The 25,408-nt window shown below is 34.7% G+C and overlaps 1 protein-coding gene across 1 annotated transcript; it reads left to right on the top strand.

The window, feature by feature from the left end:
• Positions 1-4,100: 4,100 nt before the first annotated feature.
• Positions 4,101-16,465, top strand: LOC137615029 (homeobox protein Hox-D3-like). Its single transcript, XM_068344664.1, has 2 exons — positions 4,101-5,143; positions 15,221-16,465. The coding sequence occupies exons 1-2, from the start codon at positions 4,288-4,290 to the stop codon at positions 16,396-16,398; spliced, it is 2,034 nt and encodes a 677-aa protein (XP_068200765.1). The 5' UTR covers positions 4,101-4,287; the 3' UTR covers positions 16,399-16,465.
• Positions 16,466-25,408: the final 8,943 nt, after the last annotated feature.

Genomic DNA, 25,408 nt, shown 5'->3' with positions numbered 1-25,408 from the left:
TGGCCATATTCTTTTAGCTGGGAAGAGAACCGTCTATGACTGCTATGACCCACCACTGATACAACAGCCAAAATTGACCTTAGGCTGGAAAAGCTGATATGAGATGAAGGGGAAATCCTTCTATTAACAAAAGAGTAACAACGGAAATGTGCAGCCAATGGAATCATCAATGTAAAAACACCACTAATTTGAAGAAAAACATCACCAAAAACTAACAATTTATTCAAGAAATATGAATAAAATGTCATCATCAATGTAAAAACACCACTAATTTGAAGAGAAACATCATCAATAACCAACAATTTATTCAGGAAATATGAAGAAAATATTATCATCAATGTAAAAACACCACTAATTTGAAGAGAAACATCATCAATAACCAGCATTTTATTCAAGAAACATTCATAAAATGCCATCATCAATGTAATAAACACCTCTAATTTGAAGAAAAATACTACCAATAACCAAGAGTTAATCCGATACCTACCACCGACCTTAGGTCGGAAAAGATCAACACCAAAGAACAAGAGTTGAAACAAGCCATGAATGACGTTAGACTGAAAGAGCCATCATCCACGACCTGCAGTTGAACCACTCAACAACAATGGCTCCTTCAAACAACCTGGAAGAAAACACGAGTCATGCGTATGATGAATCGGTCCCTGACGTGAGTGCGCGGCATTACCAACTCCCATAACATTAGCATCTGCAATATACTGGTCTCTTCTTTCTTTCTCACCTGAATGGACGGGAAGTGTGTTATTTGGTTAGCGTAATGCGTGTAATTTGAATCGTACTGCCTGTCATCAATCGTCGACGACTTATCATCGGTTATTAAGGACCATGTCATCCGGCGCTCGTTATTCTCTTAAAACAAAAAAAGTCTCATCAAAAGGACTTAAGATTTACACACACTCTCTCTCTCTCTCTCTCTCTCTCTCTCTCTCTCTCTCTCTCTCTCTCTCTCTCTCTCTCTCTCTCTCTCTCTCCCAATGAGGAAATTCAACGGATGAAATTGAATAACTTAAAGTTACAGAATAATAATAATAATATTAATATTAATAATAATAATAATAATAATGGTTTTAAAATATGATACAAATTAATACACGAAGCGTAAGACTCGGTAACAATAAGCTTAAACGATTCTTTACATATCCTTGAGTCGAATGGGGATATGAACAACCTTAAATGGAAGTGTTATAATAAATAATATACTTGAGACAAAATTGTGTTTTAATGACTCTAATAGACATACGAATTTTCAGTTTTGAAAATAACTAGGCTCCAGCAATATCTAAGGAAAGCTATTCACTATCTCTGAATAAGCAAGATAGTTATCCTTTTTGTTGAGTATTACTCGTTCAAAAGCAAATTAGTACTGACCTTTGAAAAATTATGGCTATTTATCTAAAGAAACAAACTGTTGTCACGTGGCAGCATGAACACCGTTTGGTACCATTACTGGCAGGAAAACAACACAGGACGCAAAGAAAAATCCTAGTAATAGCGTCTTAATAATGTCTTTGTGACCGTATCTTAAAAAATGTCTTTGTGACAGCACCGTAAGTTTGTCTGTGACAACATTCTAAGTGTCTTTGTGACAGCATCCTTCGAATGTCTGTGACAGCATTTTAAGGGTGTCTTTGTAGCAGCATCTTAAGAATGTCTTTGTAACAGTATCTTCATAATGTCTTTGTGACAGCACCTTTTTAATGTCTTTGTGACAGCACCTTAATAACGTCTTTGTGACAGTATTTCAAGAATGTCTTTGTGACAGCATCTTAATAATGTCTTTGTGACAGTATCTTAAGAATGTCTTTGTGACAGCACCTTAAAAATGTCTTTGTGACAGCATCCTAAGTATGTCTGTGACAACATGTTTAGAGTGTCTTTGTGACAGAATCTTAAGAATGTCTTTGTCACAGGACCTTGATAATGTCTTTGTGATAACACCTTAATAATGTCTTTGTTACAGCATCCTAAGAATGTCTTTATAACAGCACCTTAATAATGTCATTGTGACAGAATCTTAAGAATGTCTTTGTCGAAAGCATCTTCAGAATGAGATGGTAGGCGATTAAAAAGTAGGGATCGACAGACAGAAGATGACATGGGCAGACCAGGAGACAGGAAGTTACGTTGATAACAACGACCACAATGAGATAAAGTATCTCTCTCTCTCTCTCTCTTTTTCTCTCTCTCTCTCTCTCTCTCTCTCTCTCTCTCTCTCTCTCTCTCTCTCTCTCTCTCTCTCTCTCTCTCTCTCTCTCTCTCTCTCTCTCCAGTATGTTGCTCTTTCTAATCCAAACAATGTATAAAGCTGGAAATACCACAGCAGAAAATTTGATACAAAATTCTAATGTTTCTAGTTATTCATAATTTCCACATAAAGGATTTTTTTATTCTTTTTTTTTCAGTTTTTCTGTCCAAATACCTATGTATTTATTAATGACAAGTAACAATATGAAAATTATTGTATTTGATGTCATCCATTTGTAAACGATAAAAAATTCCCACTCTTATTTCTGTTCCTCCCTTCAAAAGTGACAAGGTGCATAATCTGCATTAATATCGTATCATAAAAAGCCTAAGTAATTGGAACCCTGGCAATAATCATCTATTTTCTTTCTCCGTTTCCAATCCTTTATAAAATACAACCAAACGTTTAAGAAAACTCAATATCCATACAATAGCCACCTGCTTCACTTTCTTTCTTGCTTTCTCTCTCCCTCGCCCTACGCTACGTAAGCCTGTATGATAACCAGTCATTAGTTCACCTGTTCGACGTAACTAGGTCGTGACTTCAAGCTCCGGGGGAACTGGGCCTCTGCTGCTGTAGACTTGAATCCTTAGTGCGAATCTAAAGCCTTCATTGCTTGGACAAAGGTGTGAATTTGTTCATTTTCTTGATATTCATCAAATCTGCAGTAACTACTTATAAGACGTTTGAAAACTTCAAGTATGTAATGCAATGTGATTGTGCAAACGATTTAGTGAAATGTAAATTATACTTTATGACTTGGTGACGTTTTGGTGGAAAATCTGCTAAAGGACGAAAACAATAAAGAAGCTATTTACATTATGGAGCAAAATAAAAAACAAACAGCTCATTATTTTCCCTTAAACCAATAAGTACCTTTTTTTGGAGAGCTGCCCACAATGATTTGAAGGTCATGCATAACTACACAACTCCACCTTTCATTCCTATACAAATCGTAATCTTTAGAGAGTTACCTAGTGCTTACGGTATGTGTTATATGGATATTTTTTGTTCACATTAACTCATATGGATTTAAGCATGGACGCAATAATACAATGTAATCATTACTTGCATTTTGACTTTATAATATAATCAAAGCAAGAAAAGGCAAACATGTTTTAAATCTTAGCTCCACGATTCGGTTAAACTTGACCTGTCATTACAAAAGCGTATAGGCAAGCGTGATTTAAACGAAATGTAAAAATAATATTCATAGATTACGATTCAAGCAAGAGCTTCTTTATTATTATTTGGGTTTATCATTGTTCCAGTCAAAATAAAATATCACTATATACATTTTAATGTAATATTTTTCGTAAGAAACTAATATCCAAGTGTTATATAAGTGGCGACTAATTTCCACAATATTTTCTGTGAATAACAGCCCATAGCTGACATATTTAGATACTGAAGAATGTTTTAGGAATGAAAATAAATTGTTGTCACTTTATGCTGACTTTACGTCTGAAGGGGTTATTGCTCCGATGTCAGGATCAGTCAAACAATCAGTAAAAAGAGTTTGAAAAATATTTTCTTATAAATATATGTATATTTTTTTATCGTGAGTTTCCTACATATACTTATAGTCCCTACAGTTATAAAACATATACTTGATACTACACAGAAGTTTTCCACCCGATACCAGTTAGCGTTCAATCAAAACTATTAGGCATCGAAGACGAAGTTCATTCAAAGCAAGGTCTGTATATCTGGACCGTGATTCAAAGTTACAAGGGGCATAAGGCTGAGATTTCCTTTCGATAAGTTAATCCTTCTTTTACCCTTTCCTGGCTTACAGTTCAGCAGGCTCAAGCAAGCTCCTCAAAGAGGAGGGAGGGGGAGGGGGTGCTTCTAAAAAGATGACCTCCGGAAAGGTCGCAGCCGCTGTAGGTCAGTTGCCTTTAAGATCTCCACGTGGGTAGTCGTTAGGCCTCGTTTCCAGATAATTGTGTATTTGCTACCAGGCAAACGTGTGCGATTCTTACCTTCGCTCTCGTTGGAGCTTCTCTCCTGATTATCCGAGGATGGAAAATAATGATAACAAAAGAAGGTACCCTAAGCAATATGACCTTAGTATGGCCACTGTTGATGACTTTATAGATAATCTGAATGAAAACTATACAGTGAATAACAATGCATATTCTTCCGGTCACACAAGGAACGCGTGTGACCATTCCTCCATCCGGCACCGAACGCCCTTATACTGGCATCGCGCTTTCCAGATGCAACAAGTAAATGCAGCGTCTCATAATGGTAGCCAGAACCAAAGTGATTTCGCCTTTCAAAGTGGAAATCAGTGTAACCAGCAACAGATGAGAGGAAGGCGCAGCAATGCTGCATCTTGCGTTACCACCGATGGACGATCCCGACGCGAGAAAGATCTGGTATTAAATTCGGCATTCTCTTCTGAGGTGCGAAGAACACGGCCTTCAGCTTTAACGCCTCCTGAAGAAAACATTGGCCTAGACATGACACGATCAGGGTCGTCAGGAGTTTCAAGCCAGCAAGCAACGGGTAATTCCAATCATTACATCCGAAGGCCAGTTCAGTACCCCTTCTGCCCTTCAAGACCCACTTCTACGGACAGTATAAAAACCCATCGACTGGACTCGAGAGTCATGTCACCCTTGGAAGTGTATCAACAATTTCGATACATATCCATTCAGACGCCACCACTTTCGGGGACCTACGTATCAGCTGCATCTGTTTCTCACGCGCAGCAGCAACGGAGACGGGAACAACAACAACAGCAACAACGACAAGGACAAGAAGAATTCACGGGGAAACCAACACCCCAATCCCCGCCGACTTCCTATGCGGACGATCTGATCACGGAACCGATTACTCCTCCAAACACGCTGACACCGGGGTCTCCCACAGGTAAGATAGATTTGATTTCCTCCAATTATTGTGTGCATGTGGTTTTGCGTGTAGATGCCAGTGTCTGTATGTGGCTGTGCTTGTAATAAAAGGGGTGAAATGTAATCTGGAAATTCGATCATCATTTATATTCTTACATGCGGAAGTAAAGTATCAATGAGTTGTTTGCCTACTGATGTTTCAAATTTGGTTTACGGAGGAAAAGTTATTTAATTTTAGGCTCACATCACAAGGCACACACATAAAAGATTTGCAATAAAGTAAAATATTCTCATCAACAATGCAAACAAAATTTCTAATTTACTCCTCTTGAAATATCGCAGACCAAGTTTAAATCTATTTGAGAAAAAATGGCATCGTCACCTAGAAAAAAATAATCGGAAAGGAAATAAGTAAATTTCACATTTATTTGTTATGCTACCCTTTCTTTGCTCAACGAACGTCTGAATAAAGTTCTGTAAAAGTTTAAGAATGATCAAAACAATTTTATTGTTTTCCTTTCGTTTATGTGTTTATTATGAATTATTCACATGCACATGACAAGTAAACAATTCTTTTTATGATATTTCGAGGTCATTCACCACCACTTTGTAACGCTAGGGGACCAATCCTCCCGGCTGCACCATGACCTAAAAGTTAAAAGGTCGTACAGCTGCATGACAAAGTCAGAAAGCTGGAATGGAGGTAAACCAGAGGGCTAAAAATTTAGTGCAGTTATTGGCAGAAGGGACGTTCCTAGGCTAATTAATAATACCACATAATGGAAAGTAATCAAATTATCATTTTACTCTCTCTTTATTAGACTATTATGCCTTTCACTTGAACGATGCAATTCCTATACACAATTGCAGTTTCATACAAAGTAAAATACTTTTGGCTAATTTTCTGTTCACGACAAACCGAGAATTAACGACCGGAGGGAAGATATAACAACAGCTTTTATTAGATTTCACACACATTTATATCAGTGGTTATACGTAGTAAGTCTTACTAAAATGTGAACTATGGTGAATGAAAGGTACAGTACAAGAACGGTAGCAAACTTGAGCCAGTATTGGTAGGCATTTGCGTTCGAGCATATCATTTCTTCTTTAAGGGGCACTGACATTTTATTCGAAGCAGCGTATCTCATTAAGGTTAGGGATGTTTTTATCAGAAACTAATGAACTGCTTCGAAAAACATTCCATTCATCATCAAAAAAAAAAAAAATAAAAAAAAAAAAAAAAAAAAACCAGTCCTCACAATACAGTTTGCTTCTACTGTATTTGTTGAAGTTCGTACAATGTACCTTTGGTTTGCTACAGTTGGCATTTATAATATAATCAGCTCCCTTAGAATAATTTCAGTTCCCTATCGATATAAAGAAAACACTTAATTTTGTTACAGTTCGTGTAACACATCTTCAGTTTCCTACAGTAATTATGCGATGCCGATATTTATAAAAAAAAAACCACTCTAGTCCTCCGATTGGAGAAACAATCGTTTCGCTTTGCTTATAACTCTCAGATATGATGAAACATGCGCACAGAGTAATATTCAAGAAGGAAATGTAATATAGGAAAAGATACAGATACGATAAGAGCAGTGGAAAAATCATCAATCATGCAATTCACCCACCTTCAAATTGGTCCTTTTATTAATTGCACAAATATGGTTATTGAATAAATGAGCATTGGTTGTGAAAATCGAATATTTATGCCTAAACTATGCATATCTATCTTTTTCTAATTGCCTTAAGAATTTTCTTAATTTTTTTTTCTTGATATAAGAGAGAAAGATAAAGTGCACTATTTCAAGTATTGAGAAATATTTGCTGTTAACGTTTGTCATTGGTTAGTTTGGCCCTAGATTACCTTTGTTAATGTATTCAAACAAAGTTAACCAACCACTGCTTTTGACGTTAATCTAATATTTCTTTTCCTACATTTAAGAACAGTCTGATTATTCAGGAGTAAGAGAGGTAGATAGGACAGGGGGGGGGGGCGCTAAGAGCGTCTTTGCGAGTCTATGGGGAGGCCTCCTAGGGAAGGGACCTGAGGCATTCATAACTCACCAGTGCCACAGTGCCATTCTTTGGGACACGGGCTTCGACTCGTGGCACTCAATCACCAAGCGAGTCATCACCTGACACTCCAGCAACCACGGCCATATTTTAGCCAGCCGATCTGGAAGAGGGGACGGGAAAGGGAGGGGAAGAGACGGTGAGGAGTGGGGGAGGGGAGGGGGATCATGTAACTACCGATCTCTCTCTCTCTCTCTCTCTCTCTCTCTCTCTCTTCAGATACGGATTCCCTACATCGATTCTTCTTCTTTTCGGAGTTGTGACACAGTAGGGGGAAAACAATTTGATTATCTGGGCAGGTTTATCTCTTGATGGTCGAGGGACTGCAAGATACGGTGGGGAGTATCTATCTCTTTTCCAGTCTTTCAGCAAAAGTTATCTTTTTTTTTTCATAAGTGCTGCAATGGATAAAAAAAAATGTTGGCTATGGATTTCTTCAGGAACAGATAGTGTCTGATGATCAGTAAAGCGCAACAGTGTTAATACTGTGGCATTAGAGATATACATAATGAAATTAAAATATTAAAAATAAAATAAAATAAAGTCAGGCAATTCTTATTACTGATGTTCTACACACGTACAGCGATAAAAACAAGAGAGGCTTGAAAAGACAGCAGGTAATGCTATCATTGTTAAGGAACAAAATAATGAGAGCTAACTCCACGTTGGAGAGGCCTGTGGGCAATGAGAGTATAGTGGAGAGATGGGGTGGGGTGGGAGGCCATAGGAAGAAGAAATAGGTGGTGATTGTAACCTGGGGGCAAGGAGCTAGGGAGGGAAGGCTGCGGAGGGAGTCATTTCGTCACGCGAAGGGGTCATGCATAATAGTTAAAATCCTTAAATTACCGATTCATTTCAGTCGACGTTATAAAGCTTCGAACTAATGTTGATTGAGGAGTGTGGAGTCAAGCGAGTGTTGACATACGATTCTTCGAATGGGATGGCGAGAGAAGATTTTCTTCTATAGAACTATATTGAACAGCAAAAATGGAAAATAAAAGTCATGTCTTCCAAATATATAGGTTATTTCTATTTTCCTTGGGAAGTATGGCGCGTGTTAACAAGCTGACTAACCATTTGAACCCGAATAAGATGATGTGGATAGAAGACAGGTCAGGAATGGCTAAGGGAAATGAGACATAAAGCATTTATCATTGAAAAATGTCTTTAAACCTCCCCTGTTTATAACGAGGTTTGTAAATGGGGATTAGAGCACAATTCAGGACTTATTATGGGGAACTCTTCGTTGAATGATCTAGAATTGAGGTGACTGACTATTTGTTAATGGTTCTGCTCTTGTTTTTAATTGATTCTGGAATACCTATAGTTGTGATGGTTCTGAGATACAGGATTATAACTCTACTTTCTTCAAGAGAAGCTGTCGCAGTCTCTCGTTGTGACAAGCAAACAGGTAAACTTGGATACACACACACACACACACACACACACACATATATATATATATATATATATATGTATATACATACATATACATATATACTGTATATATACATACATATATATTTATCTATATTATCTATCTATCTATCTAACTATCTATCTATCTATCTATCTATCTATAATTATATATATATATATATATATATATATATATAATAGAAATCCAGTAGACTCTCCTAATAACACAATATTCAAAGCTACATTGTATATCCATACATTGACTACTAAATCACGGATGAATACCTCGAGAAAAAAACTTTAGCAGTAAAAGCTGATTCATATATACACAGAAAACTTGCCAGCAATACACTGAGGTGCACTAAAACACCACAATTAACCTCTATCTTGCTTATACTCTTACTTACTGGATATCAACTTCCTCCATTCGTATGCATCTTTCAAATAAAGTATCCAGCATTTTCCAGGTTCCTCCCCTGTCTCCTTATGCTTAACCCTTGAAAATTTACACTTAACCACCCTTCCGCCTACGCCAATCTTGTCTCTTAATGTAAGATCTATCTCCTTGTGGGCCTTTTTCTATATACATTATTTTCATGTAAGACAACTTATTGTCCCTGGTGTTGTTAATCAAACTCTTATATTTTTATCATTTTGCTTTTTTTTTTTAATCGCCCACTCTCTTTTTGAGTACCTTATCAATCCTCCTGCATTCCTACATTTAAACTTTCCTTTGTCGAGGAACAGCACCTAAAATAATCTCTGGTTCTCATCCCTAAGCGTTACTTTCCCACATCTGACTACTTGCTATTGCTAGTAATTCCGGTCAATTCCATGAGTCTAATTCTTGTTACTGTTTCTGCCAGTCTTGATTATATTTATAGGCAATTTTTACCCTACATTCCTTAACTACGTAATACCTTAACTTTCACTTAAACTATATAATAATTAATCACGCAGATAGGTAATTCTTATTACAATAAGCTTCCCTCATTTTACTCTTCGATCTACTCCGTATCAAAACATAAACGATTATCCTCACTTCATTATCAGTTTCTCTTTCCCAAGAATAACTTTGAATATTCCCCTTTTCAAATAAATCACCCATGTTTACTACCAACTTCAACGACTTCAATTGTTACAATCACACACCAGATACATATATATATATATATATATATATATATATATATATATATATATATATGTATATATGTGTGTGTGTGTGTGTGTGTGTATCCCGTATAGAAAAGAGAAAGCTTCCAGCTGTACCCCGTATAGAAAAGAGAAAGCTTCCAGCTGTACACACACACACACACACATACACACACACACACATATATATATATATATATATATATATATATATATATATATATATGGCCACGCTCAACTCTCCCCATCCTCGGATAGGTGGTAAGAAAGTAGTCATACACCGATGAGAGGGGGTTCGTGTGTGTGTGCATATCTATCTAAATATATATCCGTCATTTTTGACGGGTCGCATACAATAATTACATATGTATGTATGTAAGTATACATATATGTATATATATATATATATATATATAATATCTACTAATATGCATATAGACCGAAAGGAAACCGTCGTGACTAAATATCGTTGCTATAAATTTTACTTTCCGTCCAAACTCGACTTATTTGTTTTAACGCCGCAGAATATGCATTAGTCTGTCCGGAGTAACCAGTTTACCCGACTAACATCCAAAGGCAAACATGGAATCCCTAAATTGGGAATGCTGACTGGAATTTGACGGATGACGAGGGTGAGGACTGGAATTGGCCGCCTGGATTATCAAGCTAGCTTCTCTCTCTCTCTCTCTCTCTCTCTCTCTCTCTCTCTCTCTCTCATTTTGATAAACACACACACCACAGACATACACATATACTAATATATATATATATATATATATATATATATAATTATAATGTATATATATATATAATATATATACATATATATATGTATATATATACATACATATATATATATATATATATATATAAAACCAAGCTGCTGCAAGATTTCGATGAACGAAATGCTTTGATCTTAATATCAGTATATATTTCCGTTTAATCTATAAGGTATTTTTGTTATATGCACCTTACATTCGGATCAATATTCTCGACCTTGTTCAGAAAAGGAAGCATTATATTTGGCACAGAGCTTTAAACTAATAAAAACTGGCATCATACGACACGTTTAACTCGCACGCATGTATTATGCATATGCGATTACGTGTAAACACATACTATTTCAAATGCAAATGTATTTCATTCAAAAACTGTTTGCGAAAATAATTTTACCTACTATTTTGAACAGATTTCTGATATGCCATTATGGTTATTGGTAATGACTTTAAACTGCAATTTTATTTGTAGTTGTCAAGTATTTCAATTTACGAATCTCAGAATTACAAATGACTGTTTCAACTTTGACTTAATTTTCTTTACAAAGTAGAAAGTTAACTCTGCTATAAGAAGAGAATTATCGTTCGCTGTTTGGGAAAAAAAACAACGTTAGCCAGTTTCCAAGAAGAGGAAAAATAAAGATAATCTAAATAAGAGCAAATTCTCCCAAGTTGGTTTCCCTCCAAACAGAGTTGGACATCTGACCCAGAGCAAAACCCACCAAACACGAACAAAATTAATTCTTGCTTCGATTTTGTCAATGGGCTCTGATGGATCACCAAAGGAGGGAGGAGAAAAGGAAGGGGGGGGGGGGAGGGATCTAGTGGAAGGACAAACGGAAAGAGGAACGCTACTCAGAAAAAACCTAAATTCTTTTTCTAGTGTATCTGCTAAAAACGTTTAGAAAATATCCATGCAGTAAGTATCTCTCTCTCTCTCTCTCTCTCTCTCTCTCTCTCTCTCTCTCTCTCTTCTTCTTCTTCTTCTACCCCTTTTCCGGATGACTAATGCATTACCGACTATGTACTTGAACCTTCTGATCTTCGTTGTCATTTCACTCACTTTCAAGATCATTTCATTTAGAATAACTTAATCAAACTATAATTATATTTCATTTACGAAAATATACAAAACTCACTCTTACAAGAAAAGAAGAACTTTTTAATCCTTAATTATAATTTCTATCAATCTACCCTGTACTATTTACTGTAGTTTATGTCCCCGGTACTTGAAGCTAACTAAATAAAACTATCGTTGACTTCCATTTTATAACATCTTAAATTTTATTTACAAAGCAATGTACCGAAATCACCATCATAATACAAGTAACGGTAAAGAATTAGATTTAAAATTTTATCCGTAATAATTTCTTACAAAAGGAAACAAACAGGTTCTGTTTGACCTAAAGATAAACATTTAACTTACACGATTATTTTTTTTTTCATTGCTGTTATTCGTTGGGGTTTTGAAGGAGTTCGTACGTACGTTGCTGATGAATTTTACAAGAATTTCATTATCTGAGGAAGAGGATATCATTAAAACAATAAAAACTAAAAGACGATGCTAAGAAGAAAACTCATAAACCTATAGTATTTCCTTTCGCTGTATTTAATAGAATGAAATATGGGAAGAGCAGAAGTAAGGAATAACGTTAGTTAAACAGGACATTACGGCCTTAGCTATAAAAGACGATGTGCGTATATACATACACAGGTATATATATATATATATATATATATAGATATATATATATATATATATATATATATATAGTGGATATAAGGAAGAGAAACTGAAAAAGAAAGACGGAAAAAAAGAGAGAAAAAAAGGAGGCAGTGGTTGCCGCGTTTGGCCACCAGGTGACTCCGTTTGGTCAGGTTGAGTCAACACTCATTGTTTGAACTCACCCGACACACAGCTCTGTAAAACAACCTCCTCATACCCTCCCAGTTTTAAAGTTTATTTGAGGACTCGGTGACCAAATAGTCTAGCAAAAACTGACCAATGAAGTCTAAGTCCCTCTGTATTAATAATTAAAAAAAAATTTAAGATGAACAGACAAATTTTCAACGTATAATAATGGAAATTCCATAACTTTAGAGAACAAGAACTCCAGGAATTGATATCCTTTGACTCGACCGAAGCCACTGAAACGGATTCGGACGGTTCATTTGGGCTTTTTGCTTATCCTAGTGCCATTATTTACTCCCAATCCACCGGCACAGCTTCAAAGGCTACCGCTAAGTAAAGACAAAGAAAAAATCTGGTTCTGTCATGCAACCTTCTACTATTTTGTGAGATAGTAGGATTTTGTACATGGAAGTGACAGAGTGGAGTTGGTTCGTGTTGACTCTCTTTCGGAGAGATTCAATTCGTCTTTTTATCTTTTCTATTTCTTTGTTGCTTTTCTCTACCATATTTATTTCCCATTTGAATCTATTTATGAAATAAGATTTTCATTATAATCTTAGCTCTGTTCTTTACCTTTGTTCTAAATTTCTAGCAAAGAACATTCATCGAGTTCCAATTTTTGTTCATAGTTTTTGCTAACTTCTAAGTAGATAATGATATAATTCTTTGTTTTTACAATTGTACAGTTTAAACGGTAACGTAGAGTGAATTAATATTCTTCATGCCGTATAAATAAAATCTCAGAATATATTCTTAGATTATAACTATATAATCGTTAAAACGTAAATTTTCACACGCGTTAAATAAATGAAAAATTATTATGACAAAAAACCGGGAATCAAACATTTATTAATGATATTTTTCAAATGTAAATATTATATTATTAAATTATTTCCCTGTTGGAGCCCTTGGGCTTATAACATCTTGCTTTTCCAACTAGGGTTGTAGTTTGGCTTGTAATAATAACAATAATAATAATAATAATAATAATAATAATAATAATAATAATAACAACGAACCAAGATACCTTTAATAGACACTAACTTTTCCTATCTTTAATAATTTCTCGACCTTGTATTCTATAACACCAAACTATAAAATAAAAAAAAACTGGACCAACTTATATAACGGCCATTCGTAGATTCGCTCTCTCTCTCTCTCTCTCTCTCTCTCTCTCTCTCTCTCTCTCTCTCTCGTTTTCAACCCTCTTAAAACTAGGCCGAGTGCATCCATCCAGTGTATTGTTTGAGGGATTCTGAGTGCTTTTAGAGTATTTCCTTCCAAAGCACCCGTGGAGAGGGAAGGGGGGAGGGGGATTTAGAATGGGGGCTAAGGTGGGTGTAGGGAATACAGGGTGGTACCTTTGATGAAGGATGGAAGAGGATACAGAAGAACGATGGTTACAGAATACTGTGAAATAACCGAAAATAGGCGCAAAAGAAAGTTATGATAATATTACTTGAATAATTTTTAATCTAATTCAACTAAAATCTTGTATCAAGTTATACTTATTATGCAACGTAAAAGGCGTGAATTAAATCATATGACTCATATTATCTATTTAATAAATCGTATTGAGCGGATAACAGCTATTTAATTTAAGTGTACAATAATAAACCTATCAAAATAACTATGGATACAGTATATCTAAAACATGTGAAGTAATACGTTTAATTGGATTGTACTTTTATAAGAAGTGTTCAACGTAACGTTGGGTACGTTTAACATATCCATATCAAACTATATCGAAGCAAAATTTAACTCAGAAAATATAAATATTTAAATTCTACAGTACAAAATGAAGCTGACAATATATAGCTAAATAACATTTTGTGATAGAGTATGTAGTTTACTAAAGCATTTTCCACAAATTAAACGATCTATACTAGTTGGCAATATCGAATTTCAATTTCCAATGAATAAAAACAAAAGAAAAATTAATATTCAATCATATTCGTATGTTACACATGTCTTCAACATTAACTAACTTATATTCTATTACATTTCTGTTATTCAAATGAACCTCATATGGAGACAATTAATAACTTTTTTTTCATAAAGAAATATATTTTTCATCTATATATTCATTCCTTTTTCAAATCTTCAACCTGAGGCTAGCAAATTGACTTCTATCATGTAGTTTGTATCAAAAAATTTCAACTGTTATACACAGAGAGAGAGAGAGAGAGAGAGAGAGAGAGAGAGAGAGAGAGAGAGAAAGAGAGAGAGCAAATTAATATATGTACAACTGTAACGGCTCAGTGAAAAGTTATATTCTATTTTTCTCTACAGTACAAAATTTATGTGAGCTTACCATTCTCGAAAGAGTCGTGGTCAATCATACTTTAGTCATAATGAATCCATCGTCAATAAAGCTACAAATGCCAAGATGTAGATTCCTATTGCACTTTAATTCGCTTTTATTAAAGATATCTAACCTAGTTATATAAAAGTAAATCACATATTACTCTTTATTTTCAATAATAGCAATGATAAAACCATATCAGTTTCTGGATGATTAAGCGGGTTTCATTCTCTTCAGTTGTTGATAATCATTATGACATTTGGCAATGGGAACGTCTGATAATTCTGTTATAATTTGTTATATCGCCTTTGCTTGTTTGCGTGTGTGTCTGTATTTGTGTGCAATGAAATTCATCTTACATATTGAAAGGATATAATTTGTTCATATATTAATTATAAAAAGTAGAATGGTAATACATTTCCATTAACTGCGACCTTTCCTTTCCAGAAAATAACATGAGTGACAGCTATTCAAATGGAGGAACAACTGGAAACCAGACAGCAGAATACCAAAACACTTCCGTATGTTTCCAGAGAGGACTGCCTTCAGGCCAATACCCCGCCGCTCATGCTCCCAACAACATAGGATTTTACAACGGCACAAACTTGGGAAATCACTACGCTGGACATTTAGGGGGTACCATGGGAGACCTTGCAATTCCTGGACCCAGCGCTGGTGCTTCATGCGGTACCGTAGGAACTGGAATAAGTGGCACTAACGGGGAAAGGCCATTGGCTAATCAAGGTGCAGAAGCAGCTTCAGGTCTGGGTAAGGCTGCCAAGAGGGCCCGCACTGCTTACACATCTGCTCAGCTTGTGGAGTTAGAAAAGGAGTTCCACTACAGTAGGTATCTGTGCCGGCCAAGACGAATTGACCTTTCAAGAACACTTGTCCTAACTGAGAGGCAAATAAAGATATGGTTCCAGAATCGTCGCATGAAACAAAAGAAAGAGAACAAAGCAAAAGGCGTAACAGACGAAAGTTTGACTCCTGCCCAAGCCCACTCGAGTAGATGCCATTCCCTTGCCTGCCGCGGAACTGCCCATGGACGTCAGCCTCCTAGACCAAAGAATACCACTGATCAGATACGAAGTCAGTCGAGCAGTAACTCGACAACGCCATTCCAGGGTAATGGATATTCAGTAAACACAACTCAAGAAGCTATGTCACAATTGATACCGACAAACAACACAATACACAGTCAACACAACACATACTATGGTCACCAGCACACAGGACTTCAACACCTGCCTCATGAATATTCATACATAACACCAGGTGCTACGACACCCACAGAGGCACAGTACTCCTTTCCGCAAGTTCCCTCAAACGAACCCCATCATCAGATGACACCACACCAACAACTAGCACAACAACATTTGCATATTGCTCAACAGCAGCAGCAGCTTCAGATGACACATCATCAGCACGCAGTTCATCATCATCAGCAACAACAGCAGCACCAACAGCATCAAATGCAAGAGCGAGGTCTGTCCCACTATGACCTGATCCCACTGCCCTTCCAGTTTACTGATGAAATGGTTGGTGGTTTTCCCTCCCCGCCAAGTGACGAAGCGCCACTAGAACAGAACCAAGGTCCCAACAACGACAGAGGTAAGCGCTGATGGAGAGTTGCGGTCTTCAGCCGAAATATCAGGATGTCTCGATGGAAATATCGTTGAGGACTTTTAAGGAATCTTTCGGAAAGGGTACTAGTCGCCAAGTACGGATCATTCGAAATGGAAATCCCAGTGAAATGTGTCCGGTGAAGAAGTGGTTATCATAAATTCAAGAGATTAGCAAGTCTTCGTTGTAATTTTAGCATTATATCTACTGATATTGCAGTCATCAGTGGGACTGTATAATGTTTGTGTAACTGATTGATGAGTGACAGCTTCAAGAGCCGTTGTTCAATAAGTATGAAGCAATGCTGAGACTGAAGTCAAGTTACTGTTTGTTATGCTGGTATACATTTTACCTATCCATTTTCCCCGTAATGTTTATAAAGTATATTTACCTATATTAAAATTTAACTTAATTTGTCTCTAAATTTAAGTAATGCCATTAACAAAACAATTGTTTTCATATTATTTGAAGGCTATATAAACGATTTCAATAAAATAGCTATTGACACTAATTTATCATAAAATTTTTTTGACGTAATGAAAAAAGATGATCTTGTTTGACATTCATTTTTACTACATTTGAAAGAGTTAAAATTACAAGGAATTTAATACTTGGCGTGTAAGGTTCATAGCCACATTACGATTAAAACGATATTTTGGACATGAAAAAAATGCATGCGTCGGTTACTAAGGTACCATTTTCATTTCATAATGACCATTTGTTTTGAGTAATCTGGAACTGAATTTTGGGTAAATGTTCATAATTTTAGCCACTTTCCTTGTCACCTCAGGGATGACGACATAGTTGTAATACCTGTCGAGTGATATAACTGCAAATAAAATATTAAAATAAACTTCTTACCTTTTTTCTTTCTTTAATTCTATACCTATTTTTCTCATAATGAGTAGGGGAAAATAAGCCAGAGATAATTGCATTATAAATTCTATTTTCGTAAATAGGCCATTTACAAAATAGGAAAAGTACGTTGCAACGGTAAGTGCAGTAAAGGGTAGCATAAATAAACATGCATGATATGGGGAAAATTACGGCCGAAAGATAGTGTGGTAATGTCAACGTGTGATTGGCTGTGTCAGGGGGTGTGTCCTCATCCGTCATTGGTCGGCGATCCATCACTGAATAGAGACACTGGCTGACAGTAAATCTTTCGATTCCTTTGTTACTTTGAAACTTGATATTACATTTTGAAGCATGAAGTTCCAACTTCTGGTTTTGGATGATCCGAAATATATCTTTAACAACCTAACAGTAAATGCATGCATACAAATGTATAACATTTAATCTAATAATAGTGAAAAAGAGGATACGGCTTCACCGAAGCCAAAACCGTCGGATGACATTCGAACACAGATCGACGGGCTTGATACTATCCAAAGCTCAGAGTTATTAAAACTTTCAACTCTCTGAATGGAATTTGATTTTCCAATGTTTGCCGGTAACGGACAGCTGAGTTTAAAGAAATAAAATAGTCATGGGATGACTGAAGGCTTAACAGTTCTCATAACAAAAACAGAGAGGAGCAAATCACGTGATCAATTGAAGTTGTAATCTTATTCTTTCTTTATTACAGCGCGCTGTTGAATTACAAATATCCTCTCTTCGGTGCTTTGAAAGATATAACATTTGAGTAAAGCTTGAGATTTCTGTAAAGAATAAGATTATAAAGATCTTGAAGCTATAAACAAATTGATTGAATTTATCAAGATAAAATAACTGAAAAAACATATTAGACCCGGGGTCAATGTATTCATATCGCTTAACGATGCTGGCTGATTGGATAAAGAAATGCGGGCAGCTATTGTCTTCATGAAGTTATCTTCATGAATCTTAACATATGAAAGTCATAAGATAATAGAGATAAGACAAAAACAACACGAGGTCCAAATTTAATATATAAAAAGAGCTTAGTTGTTAAAGATTCATTTTTATAAGGCAGCTGAATACAATGAGATCATGCTTAATGAAATCCAGCGTCGCAAAAACTATGGTCATGGATCAATACTCAGTAGCAAAACTTATCTCTTCCTTGATAGACAATGTTCGAGATCATACAGAAAGAAACTTATTATAAAAAAAAATATGAACCGGTAAGATGAAAATATAGAACGTATTTTAAAAAATAAGCCTTTTATTCAATTAGATGTACGCTTTCAAACGATCATGATTAAGATTAAGATCTAAATATGTTATTAGAATTGACTAAGATCCTAGTGTCCATATACAAATCTTGAGGAGGTACGTACTGGTTAGAACGCTGGATTTAAAAACTCGTGAAAATCCTGATGCCGATAAAAGAGAGCGAGAGCGAGAGCGAGAGAGAGAGAGAGAGAGAGAGAGAGAGAGAGAGAGAGAGAGAGAGTGTGTGTGCAAGAATGTAGCACATATTTTTTTTTATGGTTATCTAAGCATAGAAGCATATGGGTTACAGAATTTAAAGCAATTTTGCTTGAATAAATTTAACCCAATAAAAAATGCAAAGTTGCTAAAATCATAAATGGATCGGTGACAAAATTCCTTTTTAAATACTTGAAGGGTCAACACGAATAGCATGTGTCAATGCCTTCCGTGTTCTCAGAGTAAATTATTTTACATTTTACTGAAGTCTGGGTGGCCCACACACTTCACAGTCTTTCTTCTAAGCTATTTGTGTGATTTTCATGAATACCTTTTCCTTGTATCAAGTTTTATCCAGCATATCATAATACATACACATTATGACAAGAAAGACCAAAGACTGGAAATAATTTTTGTCTATTTTATACATTTTCTTTTTAAGCAAATCTCTTTATTTCTTTATTTCGTTAAGAAACTATTATATGCCCATTAAAATTTATTCATATACATATACAGCATACATGTATATAAAGAGAATGTTTAAGAAATACTAATATATATATGTGTATGTATCCTCAGCCGTTAATAGTCCACTGCAGAACAAATGCCTCTGACATGTCTTTCCACTAGCGTCTGTTTATGCGGTTTCTATGCCAGTCCAAATCCGCAAACTTTCTTAGTTCGTCAATCAATTGTCTTCTCTTCTTTTGCAATCTCTGGGGACCCATTTTATTTCAATTAATGTCCATCGGTTATGTGTCATCTTCATTATATGCCCTGTCCATGTCCATTTCTTCTTGTTATATGTTAGAATATCCTCTACTTCAGTATGCTCTCGTATCCATGCTGCTCTTTTTTTTTTTTTTTTTTTTCTTTTTTTTTGTCTCTTAAGTGTTATTCCCATCATTATTCTTTCCATAGCTTTTTGAGTTGTAACTAGCTTACGTTTTCGATATATATATATATATATATATATATATATATATATATATATATATATATATATATATATATATATATACACACATAGACGTTTTCCGCGCATCACTATTAATCTGTCAAATGTCTAAAAAAGCTGGAATTACAATAAATTTGTCAAAAAAGGCTGAAATGGAATAACTGACTTGATCACCAGCCGTAATAGAAAACTATACTTACAGTGAGACTGAGATTACTTGAATTAATTTCACATTTACATGACTTCTCATTTGCAAAGAAAATATGAACATAAGTTGGATATCACATGGTTCAGGTAATAAATCAGGTGAAACTCTAATCCGATAAAAATACTTTCCTATTTTGAACGTGAAAGAAATCTTCCCTATATAATAAAGAGCAAGTTTTTGGATATATATATATATATATATATATATATATATATATATATATATATATATATATATATATATATATGTATATATATATATATATATATATATATATATATATATATATATATATTATATATATATATATAAGTATATATATATATATATATATATATATATATACACACACACATATTCGGTCACGGTTAGCTCTCCCCGCCCCTTGGGTAAAGGGAGAGAGTAGTCATATCTTGGTGATTGGGCGTGTGTGTGTGTGTGTGTCTATTTGAATATTTAGAATTTTTTATTGATAGGGTCACATACACTAATCTTAATGAAATATTTCCCCGTGACGAAAAAGAAAAAGAAAAAAAAAAAAACATCGAGATGCACTAATGAAGTCGAACGAGATTAAGCGTCGAAACAAAGCCGAGAGAAAAACGCCGATGGGAAAAAAAAAGGAAAAAAGCATCACAACAAACCATTGTTGAGAAGAGGCCCGGATGATGCCCGGTTCCATGGAAGAACACTTAACAGTCCATTGCATTTCGCAGGTTGAAAAGCCCTAATGGGCCCTGATGACCTGGACGAGGACTTTAACATGCCCTTTCCGGGGGCAAAAACTGAAACCTGTTTCCTTTATGCTAAAAAAAGAGGAAGGGGGGGGGGGGGCGCCACGATGTGAAACTTCCCCATCCAAATGCTCAGAAGAAATTTCAATCTTGCAACAACAATGAACGGAAGCTTTTAAAAAAATGGCATCTCCGACGAAAGACGTATCTTTAGGGCGTCGTGCAATGAAAAAGACGATGAGGCGAAATACAACTAGCGCAGAAAAATGCCGAAGATGAAGAATATAAATACAAGACTGAGAGAAAGTGGCGAAAAATGGAAAGGAAAAGCCATTTCCCCCAGCGTTTACTCTCTCCTACATCGCCACCTACCTAACCCCCTCCCCCTCTGACTTCTCACATGCCCCTTAACTTTTCTATCCGTCTCTTTTCTTCCCTCGCCTTATTGCTTCTTTCCCCTTCCCATCCCCCTACGAGGAGATTCAGCTTGGGAACACACACACGCACACACACACACACCAACTAAAAGAGAAAAAATCAACGATCCCTTTTCTGAAGGCTCTTTAATCTGAACGTGAAGTGTGTTGAGAAGGAGGAGAATAGCCCAATAAGTTGCTCTGATTCCGACAAATATCCCCGGGGAATACCCATCCCAAATCAGTTTTTATGCAAATCGCGACGCATAAATACGGCCGGAGCGGTAGTGGTCCCCGGGATGGGTTACGGTAAGCTTCGGAGATCGTTTGCCTCAGACAGTGCATGCGAATGTCTAAAAATCACACGCGCACGCACGTACACACGTACACGCACAGTATTGGAACCGTCCGGGCGTACGCTAGATTCCGCATATACAGTCGCACACAATATAGAAGGCAGCTATTCAACTGCTCCGAGACTGGGGATGTACTACCGAGAAAACTACCTAGATTTTTTTTTTCTTGATGGATGTCGATGGAAACAAGATTAAGGCGTATCTATTTCCGCATCTCATTTATCCAGCTATCTCTATCAATTAGATCTTTAGATAAATTTCCCTTCACTTTATATTTATGTAATAAAATATTTAAGACGATGTACGCCGTGACCCACCATAGATGTTATTCATTTACAAAATGTTGTAATTGATTTGTAAATCTTTGCTGCCAGTGCGAACAGTATTCATTTACTGTACAAAAGTAAAAACTACACACACAAATATTATATGTATATACACACACACACACACACATATATATATATATATATATATATATGTGTGTGTGTGTGTGTGTGTGTGTCTGTGTGTGTGTTTTTTATATATGTGGGTTTATATATATATATATATATATATATATATATATATATATATATGTGTGTGTGTGTGTGTGTGTGTGTGGTTTATATATATGTGGGTATATATATATATATATATATATATATGTGTGTGTGTGTGTTATATATATATATATATATATATATATATATATATATATATATATTTAATATATATATATATAATATATATATATATATATATATATATATATATATATATATATAGATGAAGCTGTACTTAGTATAATCCTTCCTGAGTAACTTATTGAAAGAAGTAAGATCACAAGTTTGCAGACTAGAGAAGACTTATACACTATATATATATATATATATATATATATATATATATATATATATATATATATATATATATACACACTATATATATATATATATATATATATATATACATACATATATATATATCAAAGATAAGGCTTTCGGTAAATAAAAGCAGAAATAGAAAATCAAACAAAAATTAACAAACAACCTTAAATCACCCATCACTCTTCTGTTTTCGTTCAAATAAGAATTTACTGTAGATTTCTGTCCATTTATATCCAAAACTTAAAGAAGTCCTTTTTTAAATATCTTGTAATGTTGAAAATAATGTTTAGTGACCAATAAATTAAAACAGAAGCATTACATAAATTGGTACTGTAATGTGTTTAGAAATTTTATTTAAGATTTGGATTATAATTTTCAACAATTTTATAACAGCTCAAAAGGATACCCAAGGTCTCAAACCTGTATTTTTAATTGATACCTTCGTTGTAAATTTCATGGAAACTCTACTTGAATTAAACTTATCATTGAGCATTTGAATATTTCTTATATATTTATGCAATAACAGAAGTAATTATCACAGGAACTTTTTCAAATTAGCTAAGGGGTGTTAACGTGGATATGATAAGAGCCGATCAAATAACAATGTGACCTATGAAATACTATTCGCTAATAAGAGATAAACATCTGGCCATACAATTTTCTTGTGAAGGGCTAATGGAAAATCATCACTCTTGTACAGTAACACAATAAAAGAAATTTGTTCGCTTAGAATCTGACAGATACATAAGCTTACTTCCGTTATCCATCTAGCAATAGTAAATTAACTACAATCCAGAATACTAAATGGTTTCCCCCAAGGATTTATAAAATGAAATATGCCTATGTTTTAAAGTTATTATATCAAGAAATTTATGATGCTATATTATTATCTTTATATGCTGGTCAGGAAGATTGTAAAATTTGGCTTAGATTTCAGTACTAAATTTGACAGTGTTAATCACGAGGCCTTGATTTTAAATTTGAACAAATGGTAGTAGGTGAATCTTGTTTTAGCACTATTATTGAATTTTTAAGTAATAGATTACAGAGTAGTTGTTTATGGGCGCAATAGTCAGTATATGAATGTAATGTCCTTTCGCTAGAGAACAAGCTTGTTGCATATGCAGATGATACTCTTTGCATAAATTCCATCTCCTAAATGTAGGTGTGGTCACTGAATTCCTTAGTAGAAATCTACCCAAGATTATAGTGAATGAAATTGCACCTAAACAATCTTAAAAATATAAATGTAAGTAGGGCGAGGACAGTGGCTCTTCAACACAGATCTTTACGTTGACAATGTCTCTTCAACAATATACAACCCAATTGATTCTAAGTGTTATGATGATTACAAATTTACTTTTCAGAAACCTATCCAGTCAGTTTCTTCCTTAATTACACACAAAATTGGCATATTGGAAAAGTCTTATAAGACTTTTCGTGATCAATCTAGCCTGAGGAAATGTTTTAATTTTCATTCTACCATGTTTTTACTCTTGATCTCCTGCCTGGTCTCCAGAAGCTGACTCTCATCTGAATTTATTGACCAAAAACTTGAGTTCTATTAAATTTATTACTTCCTATCTTGATATTAATCTTTGCCACCGTCGTTCACTTAGTTCTTTGTGTATGTTGTATGAAATTTTTCATACATCTGACCACCATTCTCATTCTGATCTTCGCAAGACTGTAGCATCCTGTACGTTGTATTAGGTGTGTAGTGAATTCTAAAAATCTAGCCTTTTCCATCACAAGGCTCATTACTACACAACTATTCTATAAGTCTTATTCCAGCTGTGACCAAAGGCATTAGGTGTGTAGTGAATTCTAAAAGGCTTGCCTTCATTATAAGTTCCAATACTACACAGTATTCTAGAATTCTTATTCCAATTGTGGAAAGACTTATTAGTTGTGTAGTAAATTATAAAAGTTTCGCCTTTTCCACCATAAGGCTCAATACTACACAGAATTCTCGACGTTTTACCCCAGTTGTGACAAGATAATGGATAATGTTTCTTATCTGGCGGTTGAATTGGTGGAGCTTCGGAGGTTTAAACTTGTTACAAATTATTATTTTTTGAACAAGTTGATACAAGTCTTGTTTTATAGTTCACATATGACAAATCTATTCTAACGTTATTACTGAACTTTACTATAATATAATTTATTTCATTTTTCACATATATTTCATTTATTTATATATTTCCTTACCGCACTGGAATACTTTCCCTGTTGGAGCCCTTGGACTTGAAGCAACCTGCTTTTCTAACTGGGTTTATAACTTGACTAATAATAATAGAAATAATAACAATAAATAGTAATAATAATAACAATAATAATAATAATAATAATAATAATAATAATAATAATAATAATATCCAGTAAAACAAATATGATTTGCAACAAGAAATAGCAATCTATGCGACGTCTAAAAATAAATCCCTTTAATCAATCTATTATATATATACATCAAATGCTAGAACTAAAATTAAACAAGCGAAAAGATTGTCAAATCCACAACTCTAAGATCACGAAGTGTCTCTCTCTCTCTCTCTCTCTCTCTCTCTCTCTCTCTCTCTCTCTCTCTCTCTTTAAAAATAGAAATGTCGATTATTATAAATAAAATTGTAGGGTAATCGGGATGAAATCTGAGAAAACTGCAATGTAAAATTCAATTAGAAATCAGTAAACCTTCAAATGGTATGACAACCTCAGAGGATTTATACAATATATATTACAAAAAATCCACTTACGTTATGGATTTTGAAATATCAAAACATTTAATAGACATAACAAATCCTTGGCGGAGGGTGACGAGTACAAGATGTAGGGTAATCACTGTAACAGTTCAAGATAGAATAATGGATAAAAACGCTTTTGGAGTAGTTACATTTCTAAAAAAAAAAAAAAAAAAAAAAAAAAAAAAAAAAAATCATGGTAATGTTAAAAAGAAAATAGAGTTTGAAGGCTCCCCTGCTTTGTCCTAATGAATATTTACTAATTTTCAAACGGTAATTACTGTTATCATTTCCATGACGTCATCGTCTCGTTTAACAAAAGACCATCTATATATTTTGTGCAATAACTTACTTATATGAACATTTAAAATCATTAGG

Source organism: Palaemon carinicauda, chromosome 21 (assembly GCF_036898095.1).
Source record: "Palaemon carinicauda isolate YSFRI2023 chromosome 21, ASM3689809v2, whole genome shotgun sequence".
In the NCBI taxonomy this organism is placed as follows: domain Eukaryota; kingdom Metazoa; phylum Arthropoda; class Malacostraca; order Decapoda; family Palaemonidae; genus Palaemon; species Palaemon carinicauda.
Note: the sequence above shows the minus strand (reverse complement) of the source record. Positions and strands in the feature narration are given on the sequence as shown.